This window comes from Chrysemys picta, chromosome 2 (genome assembly GCF_011386835.1).
Source record: "Chrysemys picta bellii isolate R12L10 chromosome 2, ASM1138683v2, whole genome shotgun sequence".
Taxonomy (NCBI): domain Eukaryota; kingdom Metazoa; phylum Chordata; order Testudines; family Emydidae; genus Chrysemys; species Chrysemys picta.
The window spans coordinates 128,144,304-128,156,495 of record NC_088792.1 but is presented as its reverse complement, the minus strand read 5'-3'; the positions used below and the strand labels follow the sequence as shown (position 1 = coordinate 128,156,495).

Here is a 12,192-nt window from a genome sequence, read left to right as displayed (position 1 = left end):
AAGAATACAGTTTAGATTAGGGCTGTCAATTAACTGCCGTTAAAGCGTGCGATTAACGCACACCACAATTAACGCATTAATTTTTTTAACGTGCGTTAATCACAGTACGGCAGCATCAGCTGCTTCGGAGTACCTACCTCAGGTCAGACGCAGTAACGTAAGCCTCCACCGGAGGCCAGACGGAAACAGAAGAGGCTACAGAACGACGCACATGGTTCTCATGCCAGCTCCAGTGGAGAAGTATTTTTTAAAAGTAAAAACAGGACAGCCAAGGGTTTGCCTGAGCCGCCCCGCCCCTTGCAGGGTGCTCCAAGGGTCTGGGGCTGAGCCCCTGTCATAACTATAAAGGGAAGGGTAACAGCCCTCCTGTGTACAGTACTATAAAATCCCTCCTGGCCAGAGACTCCAAAATCCTTTTCCCTGTAAAGGGTTAAGAAGCTCAGGTAACCTGGCTGGCATCTGACCAAAGGACCAATTAGGGGACAAGATACTTTCAATCCAGGTTCTCCATATCTTTCTAAACAAGTCTCTCCTATTTCAAACTTGTAAGTAAATAGCCAGGCAAGGCGTGTTAGTTTTCCTTTGTTTTCTCAACTTGTAAATGTACCTTTTACTAGAGTGTTTATCTTTGTTTGCTGTACTTTGAACCTAAGACTAGAGGGGAGTCCTCTGAGCTCTTTAAGTTTGATTACCCTGTAAGGTTAATTTCCATCCTGATTTTACAGAGATGATTTTTACCTTTTTCTTTAATTAAAAACCTTCTTTTTAAGAACCTGATTGATTTTTTCCTTGTTTTAGATCCAAGGGGGTTGGATCTGTATTCACCAGGGAATTGGTGAAGGTTTCTCAAGGCTTCCCAGGCATGGGAATTCTGGGGATGGTGGCAGCGGACCAGAGCTATGCTGGTAGTTAAGCTTAGAAGTTTTCATGCAGGCCCCTACATTTGTACCCTAAAGTTCAAAGTGGGGATACAGCCTTGACACCCCACCCCCCACCCAGCTCCGCACTGCCCATGCTGGGATCTCTTCCTCCAGCCCTGTGCCACTCACAACTGGGGCTGACCCCACCTCCCAAGCCCCGTGCTGCCTGGGGCTGACACACATGCACACACCCCGAGCTTGGGGGCTGACCCCAACCCCGAGCCCCATGCTGTCTGGAGCTGCAGCTGCCCCCCCCCCCCCAAACTCAGGAGCTGACACTACCACCCCGCAAGTCCCCCACAGCTGAAGCTGAGCCCCGTGCCACCCGCAGCCCCCTCCACCCCCTCCCCCGTGCTCCGCACTGCCCATGGTGGGGTCTCCCCCACCAGCTCTGTGCCATCCATGTGGAGACAGCTGAGGTAGCTGTCCCAGTACACAGGACTGCTGATACACCACTAGTGGAGGAGGAGATGTCTCAGGGTGGACACTGGCAGCTGGTTACTTCTGGCAGCAGGCAGTGCTCCACCCCTGCTCCGAACCCTCCTGCCGTGGTAATAGGTAACCGTTATGCTCTTCTTGATACAGGAAAGAAGGAATCACCCCCTACAGTAAAGGAGGAGAAGCCTCGTATCCCTAAGGCTGGGAGGTCTGCTGCCACCACTGCGAATAGGAAACGTAGGGTAGTGGTGGTCGGAGACTCTCTGCTGAGGGGGACGGAGGCGCCCATCTGTCGCCCTGACATTTCATCTCGGGAGCCCTGCTGCCTGCCGGGAGCCCGTATCCGAGACGTTACTTCGGAGGCATTGTCGAGGATTATCCAGCCCTCTGACTACTACCCCATGCTACTCATCCATGTGGGCACAAATGATACTGCGCGGTGTGACACTGAGCGGATCAAGAGTGACTACAGGGCTCTGGGAGTACGGGTGAAGGAGTTTGGAGCGCAGGTGGTATTCTCTTCAATTCTTCCTGTCAAAGGTAGGGGCCCGGGCAGAGACAGATGCATCATGGAGGTGAATGCCTGGCTGCGAAGATAGTGTCGCCAGGAGGGCTTTGGCTTCCTAGACCACGGGATGCTATTTGAGGAAGGACTGCTAGGCAGAGATGGCGTTCACCTTTCGAGGAGGGGAAAGACCCTATTTGGACACAGACTGGCTAACGTAGTGAGGAGGGCTTTAAACTAGGTTCGACGGGGACAGGTGAGCAAAGCCCACAGGTAAGTGGGGAACATGGAGACCGGGGAGATGGGTCGGAAATGAGAGGGAGTGTGGGCTATATTGGCAGAGAGAAAGGAAGGTCAGGACAAAACTGGGAGGAAAGATCAAACCAGTATCTTAGATGCCTATATACAAATGCGAGAAGTATGGGGAATAAGCAGGAAGAACTGGAAGTGCTAATAAATAAATACAACTATGACATTGTTGGCATCACTGAAACTTGGTGGGATAATACACATGATTGGAATGTTGGTGTGGATGGGTACAGCTTGCTCAGGAAGGATAGACAGGGGAAAAAGGGAGGAGGTGTCGCCTTATATATTAAAAATGTACACACTTGGACTGAGGTAGAGATGGACATAGGAGACGGAAGTGTTGAGAGTCTCTGGGTTACGCTAAAAGGGGTAAAAAACAAGGGAGATGTCATGCTAGGAGTCTACTACAGGCCACCTAACCAGGTGGAAGAGGTGGATGAGGCTTTTTTTAAGCAACTAACAAAATCATCCAAAGCCCAAGATTTGGTGGTGATGGGGGACTTCAACTATCCGGATATATGTTGGGAAAATAACACAGCGGGGCACAGACTATCCAACAAATTCTTGGACTGCATTGCAGACAACTTTTTATTTCAGAAGGTTGAAAAAGCTACTAGGGGGGAAGCTGTTCTAGACTTGATTTTAACGAATAGGGAGGAACTCATTGAGAATTTGAAAGTAGAAGGCAGCCTGGGTGAAAGCGATCATGAAATCATAGAGTTTGAAATTCTAAGGAAGGGTAGAAGGGAGAACAGAAAAATAGAGACAATGGATTTCAGTAAGGCAGATTTTGGTAAGCTCAGAGAGCTGATAGGTAAGGTCCCATGGGAATCAAGACTGAGGGGAAAAACAACTGAGGAGAGTTGGCAGTTTTTCAAAGGGACACTATTAAGGGCCCAAAAGCAAGCTATTCCGCTGGTTAGGAAAGATAGAAAATGTGGCAAAAGACCACCTTGGCTTAACCACGAGATCTTGCACGATCTAAAAAATAAAAAGGAGTCATATAAAAAATGGAAACTAGGACAGATTACAAGGATGAATATAGGCAAACAACACAGGAATGCAGGGGCAAGATTAGAAAGGCAAAGGCACAAAATGAGCTCAAACTAGTTACAGGAATAAAGGGAAACAAGAAGACTTTTTATTAATACATTAGAAGCAAGAGGAAGACCGAAGACAGAGTAGGCCCACTGCTTAGTGAAGAGGGAGAAACAGTAACAGGAAACTTGGAAATGGCAGAGATGCTTAATGACTTCTTTGTTTCGGTCTTCACCGAGAAGTCTGAAGGAATGCTTAACATAGTGAATGCTAATGGGAAGGGGGTAGGTTTATAAGAAAATAAAAAAAGAACAAGTTAAAAATCACTTAGAAAAGTTAGATGCCTGCAAGTCACCAGGGCCTGATGAAATGCATCCTAGAATACTCAAGGAGCTAATAGAGGAGGTATCTGAGCCTCTCGCTATTATCTTTGGAAAATCATGGGAGACAGGAGAGATTCCAGAAGACTGGAAAAGAGCAAATATAGTGCCCATCTATAAAAAGGGAAATAAAAACAACCCAGGAAACTACAGACCAGTTAGTTTAACTTCTGTGCCAGGGAAGATAATGGAGCAAGTAATTAAGGAAATCATCTGCAAACACTTGGAAGGTTGTAAGGTGATAGGGAATAGCTAGTATGGATTTGTGAAGAACAAATCATGTCAAACCAATCTGATAGCTTTCTTTGATAGGATAACGAGCCTTGTGGATAAGGGTGAAGCTGTGGATGTGGTATACCTAGACTTTAGTAAGGCATTTGATACAGTCTCGCATGATATTCTTATCGATAAACTAGGCGAATACAATTTAGATGGGGCTACTATAAGGTGGGTGCATAACTGACTGGATAACCATACTCCGAGAGTTGTTATTAATGGTTCCCAATCCTGCTGGAAAGGCATAACAAGTGGGGTACCGCAGGGGTCTGTTTTGGGACCGGCTCTGTTCAATATCTTCATCAACGACTTAGATATTGGCATAGAAAGTACGTTTATTAAGTTTGCGGATGATACCAAACTGGGAGGGATTGCAAATGCTTTGGAGGACAGAGTCATAATTCAAAATGATCTGGACAAATTGGAGAAATGGTCTGAGTTAAACAGGATGAAGTTTAACAAAGACAAATGCAAAGTGCTCCACTTAGGAAGAAAAAAATCAGTTTCACACATACAGAATGGGAAGAGACTGTCTAGGAATGAGTACGGCAGAAAGGGATCTAGGGTTTATAGTGGACCATAAGCTAAATGTGAGTCAACAGTGTGATGCTGTTGCAAAAAAAGCAAACATGATTCTGGGATGTATTAACAGGTGTGTTGTGAGCAAGACACGAGAAGTCATTCTTCCGCTCTACTCTGCTCTGGTTAGGCCTCAGCTGGAGTATTGTGTCCAGTTCTGGGCACCGCATTTTAAAAAAGATGTGGAGAAATTGGAAAGGGTCCAGAGAAGAGCAACAAGAACGATTAAAGGTCTTGAGAACATGACCTATGAAGGAAGGCTGAAAGAATTGGGTTCGTTTAGTTTGGAAAAGAGAAGACTGAGAGGGGACATAATAGCAGTTTTCAGGTATTTAAAAGGGTGTCATAAGGAGGAGGGAGAAAACTTGTTCCCCTTAGCCTCTAAGGATAGAACAAGAAGCAATGGGTTTAAACTGCAGCAAGGGAGGTCTAGGTTGGACATTAGGAAAAAGTTCCTAACTGTCAGGGTGGTTAAACACTGGAATAAATTGCCTAGGGAGGTTGTGGAATCTCCATCTCTGGAGATATTTAAGAGTAGGTTAGATAAATGTCTATCAGGGATGGTCTAGACAGTATTTGGTCCTGCCATGCGGGCAGGGGACTGGACTCGATGACCTCTCGAGGTCCCTTCCAGTCCTAGAATCTATGAATCCACAGCTGGGGCTGACCCCCACCCCCAAGCTTCACACCACACACAGCTGGGGCTGACCCCTCCCCCCCCCAAGCCCCATGCCTCCTGGGGCTGCGGCTGGCTCCCCCTGAACTCGGGAGCTGACCCCCTCCTAAGCCCCATGTCGCCCGCAGCTGGGGCTGAGCACCGTGCCACCTTCCTCACCTCCCCCCAAGCGCTGCACTGCCCACGGTGGGTGTCCCCACCAGCCCAGTGCCATCCACAGCTGGGGCTGGGAATGACCCCCGCTCCCCCCGAGGCTCCATGCCACGTGCAGCTCGGGCTGAGCCCCGCCCGCCCCCCAGCCTCCCCTGGCTGAAATTTACCCCCCCCCCCCCCAGCTCTGCGCCACCCAAGGGTCAGCTCTGAAGCCAGCACTGCTCACCGGCAGCAAATTTTCCACTTTCCTGCTGGCAGGCAGTGCTACCTTCAGTTGACCCCCAGGCAGCAGCCACCTCTCTCTGCTCTGCCTTGCTGCCAGGACAAATGCCCAGTTTTGGTGAAAAAGTAGGGACGGCTGGCACATAACTGAAAAAGAGGCCTGTCCTGCCCAATACGGGACATATCGTCATCCTAGCCAGCCTGTGCCCTATTGTGCCCAGCTGGCCCCTCATATCTTTTACGTAAAAGGATAAATGGACACAAGTCAGATACTAGGAATGGCAATATACAAAAACCTGTAGGAGAACACTTCAACCTTCCTGGCCACGCAATAGCCGATGTAAAGGTAAAGGTAGCCATCCTACAGCAAAAAAACTTCAGGACCAGACTCCAAAGAGAAACTGCTGAGCTTCAGTTCATTTGCAAATTTGACACCATCAACTCAGGATTAAATAAAGACTGTGAATGGCTAGCCAACTATAAAAGCAGTTTCTCCTCCCTTGGTGTTCACACCTCAACTGCTAGAAGAGGGCCTCACCTTCCCTGATTGAACTAACCTCATTATCTCCAAACTGATTCTTGCCTGCATATTTATACCTGCCTCTGGAAATTTCCATTACATGCGTCTGACGAAGTGGGTATCCACCCACGAAAGCTTATGTATGCTCCAATACATCTGTTAGTCTGTAAGGTGCCACAGGACACTCTGTTGCTTCTTCCTGAGGTTAAAATCCATCCTCCCTTGCAAACAAGGGCTCACTCAGCTGAAGGGAGCCCAACTAACTCAGTAAAAGGAGGTGAGCCAAGTACCAAAAACCACGCAACCAGAAGCAGCAGCAAGACACTTCCCTCATCCTCCTCCTGCACATGTTATTGCTTGCTCCTCCCCGCTGTCACCCCCTGCCCTCCAGGCCCTCCTCCTGCACAAGTCATTGCTTACTTCTCCCCTTCCCAAACACTGTATGCAGATTTATAAGATGAAACTCTCTTTGAACAGAAGGTGAACTTGGTGAGCTCAGAAACTCACCCCAACAGGAGCATTCACCTCTCTCTTGAACAGCTCACACCCCTCTCATCTCCAGAGTACTGCGATTAAAAAAAATCCTACTCCTTCAATAAGCCAACACTCCTCTAAAGGAGGCATACAAAATAGTATACAAAAGGCGAACCCAGCAGCAGTAGGCAAAAAAAACCTCCTGCACAATTCACTCCCATGCTGAATGCTAATCCTGAGGTAAAAATCTTTCCATATCCATGGCAAGGACTCTTTTGAACAGGACATAAATATATTGATTATATAGAACAATATATTGAATTATTCCAGACATTGACACAGTTCTACTGTGCTTTCATGATCTGGAGTGATTAAATATCAAAAAAGGTAATGGAGCAAAGTAGCAACAGTTCAGGTCTTTTGAATAGGAAGTTTATATTTAAAAAGATTCCAGATGGTTCTTTGGCTAAAAAGACTTATCTGTAGCTACTGCAAGGCTGAGTTCCAAAAACATAGAAGCACTTCAAGTCTGCAGTACCTCCTACGTTCTAAGCATGCTTTTGCCTCTGGATCTTGTGCTACAGATAACCCACCACCACCAAATTAATCCAGCCAGCCGCGACAGATAACAATTACAGAATTTCAGGATCGCTACAAGCCCATGGATCAAACAAAGTACAACACCTTAACCAATGCTATTGCAAAGTGGATAGCTATGGACTGAAGACCACTCAACATTGTAAATGACAGAGGACTAAGTGATATTATTCAAATTGCATCTTCCACTCAGTCATGCACTTTGCTCTCCCAAGGAACCATTGTATCACAAATAAAAGATCAATATAACAACGAGAAGACTACAAAGTTGGAGCTTCTGAAAAATGCACTGGCTGATGCTTTGACTAGTGACCGCTGGACATCCTTGAGCAATCATAGCTATCTTGGTGTCACGGCACACCTTACTGATGCCGCATGGCCACTGCGGTCGTTTGCTCTAACAGTAACCCATACTGAAGAGAGACATTCTGTTGAAGCATGTGCAGAGCATTTCATGGATGTTGCAAAAGAACAGAATATTCAAGAAAAGGCAGCAACAATTAGTACACCTCTACCTTGATATAACGCTGTCCTTGGGAGCCAAAAAATCTGACCGCATTATAGGTGAAACCACGTTATATTGAACTTGCTTTGATCCACAGGAGTGCGCAGCCCTGCCCCCCCGGAGCACTGCTTTTCCGCATTATATCCGAATTCATGTTAGATCAGGTCGCGTTATATCGAGGTAGAGTGTACTGACAGTGCACGTAAAATTGTAGCAGCAGTCAGTCGCTTGCCTTTTAAATACATGACGTGCATTGCTCACAGTCTGCAGCAATCCATTACAGTAGCGCTCACTGGTGGTGGTTTTGAAAACGTGCTGGCAAAGCGTAGAAAACTTGTAGACCATTTCAAACACAGTCCAACTAGCAGTACAGAGCTAGGAATACAACAAGCTGCAAATGGACAGAAACAAGAACCTCTCATACATGACAGGTTTCAGAGTAGCAGCCGTGTTAGTCTGTATCCGCAAAAAGAAGAACAGGAGTACTTGTGGCACCTTAGAGACTAACAAATTTATTAGAGCATAAGCTTTCGTGGACTACAGCCCACTTCTTCGGATGCTTCGGCCAGATGGAACTCCACATTGGCTATGATTCAGCACCTGCTTTGCAATAAAGCCACTATCACATCCACATTAGTTCTTCCAAAGCACCATCTATCAGTGCCGACAGATAAGGATTTTGAAAAAATGCACAAGCTAGAAACACTACTTGAGCCCTGCAGGATTGTGACTGAACTCTTTGGGGGACGAGGGTGGGGGAATTGTATGTCTCCTGCTCCGTGGTTTTACCTGCATTCTACTATATATTCTACGTTACGGTAGTCTCTGACAAATTGAACAACATATGCTGGTTCATCAAGAATACTTTCACAACAGATTTTACAAAACGCACTAGACCCAAGATTTAAGAATCTGAAGTGCCTTCCAAAATCTGAGAGGGATGAGGTGTGGAGCATGCTGTCAGAAGTCTTAAAAGAGCAACAGTCTGATGTGGAAATTACAGAACCCAAACCACCAAAAAAATCAACTTTCTGCTGGTGGCATCTGACTCAGATGACGAAAATGAACATGCGTCAGTCCCCACTGCTTGGATTGTTATTGAGCAGAACCCATCCTCAGCATGGACGTATGTCCTATGGAATGGTGGTAGAAGCATGAAGAGGCATATGAATCTTTAGCATCTGGCACATAAATATCTTGCTAGGCTGGCTACAACAGTGCCATGTGAACACCTGTTTTCACTTTCAGGTGACATTGTAAACAAGAAACGGGCAGCATTATCTCCCACAAATGTAAACAAGCTTGTTTGTCTATGGCCTTGGCTACACTTGAGAGTTGCAGCGCAATAAAGCCGCCCACAGTGCTGTAACTCACTCCCCGTCCACACTGGCAAGGTACATATAGCGCTGTATCTCCGTGGCTACAGCGCTGCAGGTACTCCACCTCCCCGAGAGGATTAACAGCTGGTGCTCCAGTGTAAACGGGGAGTAACCTTATTATGCAGTGACTGACCTCTGGAAACTCCCCATAATCCTTTTAAGTGAAGCTTCCTCTCTTTGTTTTGTTGTGATGCCTCTCTGTTTTTTTTTGATAAGCAGCTCCCAGAGCGTCTGGAGTTCTCAACAAAATAAACAGCTACTGTTTGCTGTGAATGAGTAGAGGCAGGCAGGGGGGCTCCCTTTGGAACACCCACAGCTAATGTTTGCTTGAAGAGAGAGGCGGGGGCGGGGGGGTCCATTTCGGGGAGTGGCTGCTTATCTGGTCTGTGAGAAAAAAAACAAACAGCTGCTGTTTGCTTTCAGTGAGTGAGAGAGGGGTGAAGGAGGGAGGGGGGTCGGAACTTGCAAGGCGCTGACACAGTGTCGACACTCCAAAAATCCACTCTCTCTCCCCCCACGCTCCCTGTCACACTCCACCCCTTTTGAAAAGCACATTGTAGCCACTTGAACGCTGGGATAGCTGCCCAGAATGCACCACTCTCAATGCCGCTGCAAATGTGGCCACGACAGTGCGCTGGCAGCTGGCAGTGTGGACAGACTGCAGCGCTTTCCCTACTCAGCTGTACGAAAACAGGTTTAACTCACAACACTGAACAGCTGCAAGTGTAGCCATACTCTAAGTGATTGGCTGAAAAAGAAGTAGTACTGAGTGGATTTGTAGACTAACGTTTTATATTGTTTTATTGTTAAGTACAAAGAACAGGAGTACTTGTGGCACCTTAGAGACTAACAAATTTATTAGAGCATAAGCTTTTGTGGACTACAGTTAAGTACAGTTATTCTTTTTTACATAATTCTACATTTGTATGTTCACTTTCATGATAAAGAGATTGCACTACAGTACTTCAATGAGGTGAATTGCAGTTTCTTTTTTATAGTACAAATGTTTGTAATAAATAAATGTAAAGTGAGCACTGTTCACTTTGTGTTCTGTGTTGTAATTGAAATCAAAATATTTGAAAATGTAGAAAACATCCGCAAATATTTAAATAAATGGTATTCTATTACTGTTTAACAGCACGATTAATCGCGATTAATTTTTTTAATCACTTGACAGCCCTAGTTTAGATATTAGCATCCAAGTATTCAGGTACATCATTTATGAGAAGTTATACAGAGAGTTGGTTGAGGAAAGTAAATATAGCAATAAGTAAGACTGTCCCTCAGTAATTGAGAATATAGGGTAGGTTGTTCATTTAGAAAATACAATCCATTTGGAAAGTATTTCAGTTAGTTTCCCCACTGAACTTCTCATCAGCACTCCATCTCATCCCTCCTGGTATTGCCGATGTCCAGTGATGTGTCTACTCAAAATCATAACCAAATACAGAAAAACCCACGGTACCCCTCAAGATGCATGCATCACTAATTTAAGTGATAATCTTAACACCTTCAGCCTCCCTTACCATATCTCTTTCCTATTCTTAAATTAGGCCCCAATTCTGCAATGAGTTCTGCATAGGAAGACAGACCTCTGTGCCTCTGCAGAGTGCCACTAAAGTCAATAGGACTACATGTCTGAGTAGGAGCTCACACATGCACAGCGTATTCCAAGATTGAAGCCTTAAGAATATTAACTCTTCTAAGAAGAAACGCTGCCATTTTCTGTTTTGTGAAGTATCATACACACTTGTAGTGCTGTACAAATTAGTAAAATAGATAGATTAGGTAGAAAAGGAATCAAATCAGTTTACAAAAAGAAAATCTTTGTAAAATCCAGCTGAAAAAGTGCATGCTATCCAAGACTTAGGAAATCCAAAAGTGCAGAAGGGTGACGCTAGTGGAATTGTTAGAGAAAAGAGACAATAGAGACCAGGGCTCTCTTCTGATTCTTTATGAGACACGTGACGGGACTCCTTTCCGTTTGCTATTTACATTCGCAATTCATGTTCCTAACCACACTATTTCCCCTGAAAGGCTACTGACAGCTGGAGGGTTCGGCACCTGCCCGCCATATCAAGGTTCACGATACCAAGACTGAGAATTAAACTGACTATTTTTAAGACTTAAAATACAACACGCTCCGGTGGAGGCCAAGAACGCTGCCAATCAGCCGAGCTAGAGCCGCTGCGGAGCCTCCAGCAAGAAGAGGGGAGACATGACTGGCTCTTCCCACGTCCTGTGGTTAAATGCCACAGCAGCAGGAAGGTCGCTGGACTCTAACCCGAGGCAGCGGGGAGCCAGCGCCGCCCGCCCGAGCACCAGAAAACAGGAGCAGGCCCCGCTGTCTGCTGCAGGCAGGAGCGCAGGTGGTTGGGCGCTACCTGCATAATGGTAGGGGGGCGGGGTCCAGCCGATACCGGTCCCAGCCGGCATGGGGGTGGGGTAGGGGTAGGGGAACGGTCCCGTTCTCAGCCGGAGGTCAGGTGCGGGGTACCGGTACCTGCTGGAGCGCGCTGCAGTTCGCACAGGCCGTGGCGGCCTCGGCCGCGATCCCCGCCGCCGGCGCCTCTCCGGGCATCATGGTCCCCGCGGCGCAGAGTCCCCGGCAACGGCCCTGCAGTCCCGCAGCCGCTTCGCCCTCGGCAACCGCCGTGCCCAGCCGCCGCCGCACGCCTCCATCCGCCCGCAGCCCCGGCAGCGCAGCGCCGGGCCGGGGCAGACGCGGTAGAAACGCAGCGCGACGCAGTGCCAGGAAAGACCCTCGCCTGGTACCCGCCCAAACGCCTGCCCGGGAGCGGAAGATACCAGCCGGCTTGAGGCGCTGTTCGTCGGAGCAGGGACTCGCTCCGTAGAGCCGCTCGGACCCAGATTAACGAGGGGTTCTACGGGCAGCCGCCCAGAGCAGGGGCGTGTTTACAAACAGGCTACTTTCTAGAGCCCTGCTCGGGTCCTGCTGTGTTAGGGCGCGTCGCCGACAGCCACTGTGGAGAGGGACCGACGCTTCCCGCCTCCCACGTGACGGGTAAAGAGTGAGGTGGCTGCAGTTCCCATCATGCAATGCGGCACGTCTTCTCGAGCGTTGCGTGCTGGGAGCTGTAGTCTCCTGGGGCATCCGCACGGGGCTGGAAGAGCAGGGGCGCTCTCTGCTGGGCTCCCGCTGTCCCGTGGGCTTTCGCGGGAGCTGCCCCGAAGGGCTCTGGGCCGCGATGGTGCTTCCC

At 47.7% G+C, this 12,192-nt stretch overlaps 1 protein-coding gene across 6 annotated transcripts in view; it reads right to left on the bottom strand.

Moving 5' to 3' along the window:
• Positions 1–11,840, bottom strand: part of ICE1 (interactor of little elongation complex ELL subunit 1) — a 74,437-nt gene extending 62,597 nt beyond the window's left edge. For 5 of the 6 annotated variants that reach the window (XR_010598515.1, XR_010598516.1, XM_024113218.3 and 2 more), the window contains exon 1: positions 11,475–11,700. Coding sequence is in view for 4 of the 6 variants with exons in the window: in XM_024113218.3 (XP_023968986.1) it covers positions 11,475–11,555 (81 nt within the window). In the remaining 2 variants the exon portion in view is untranslated. Of the gene's footprint in view, positions 1–11,474 lie in introns of all 6 variants that reach the window. The other variant, XM_005312921.5, reaches the window with a different exon arrangement.
• Positions 11,841–12,192: the final 352 nt, after the last annotated feature.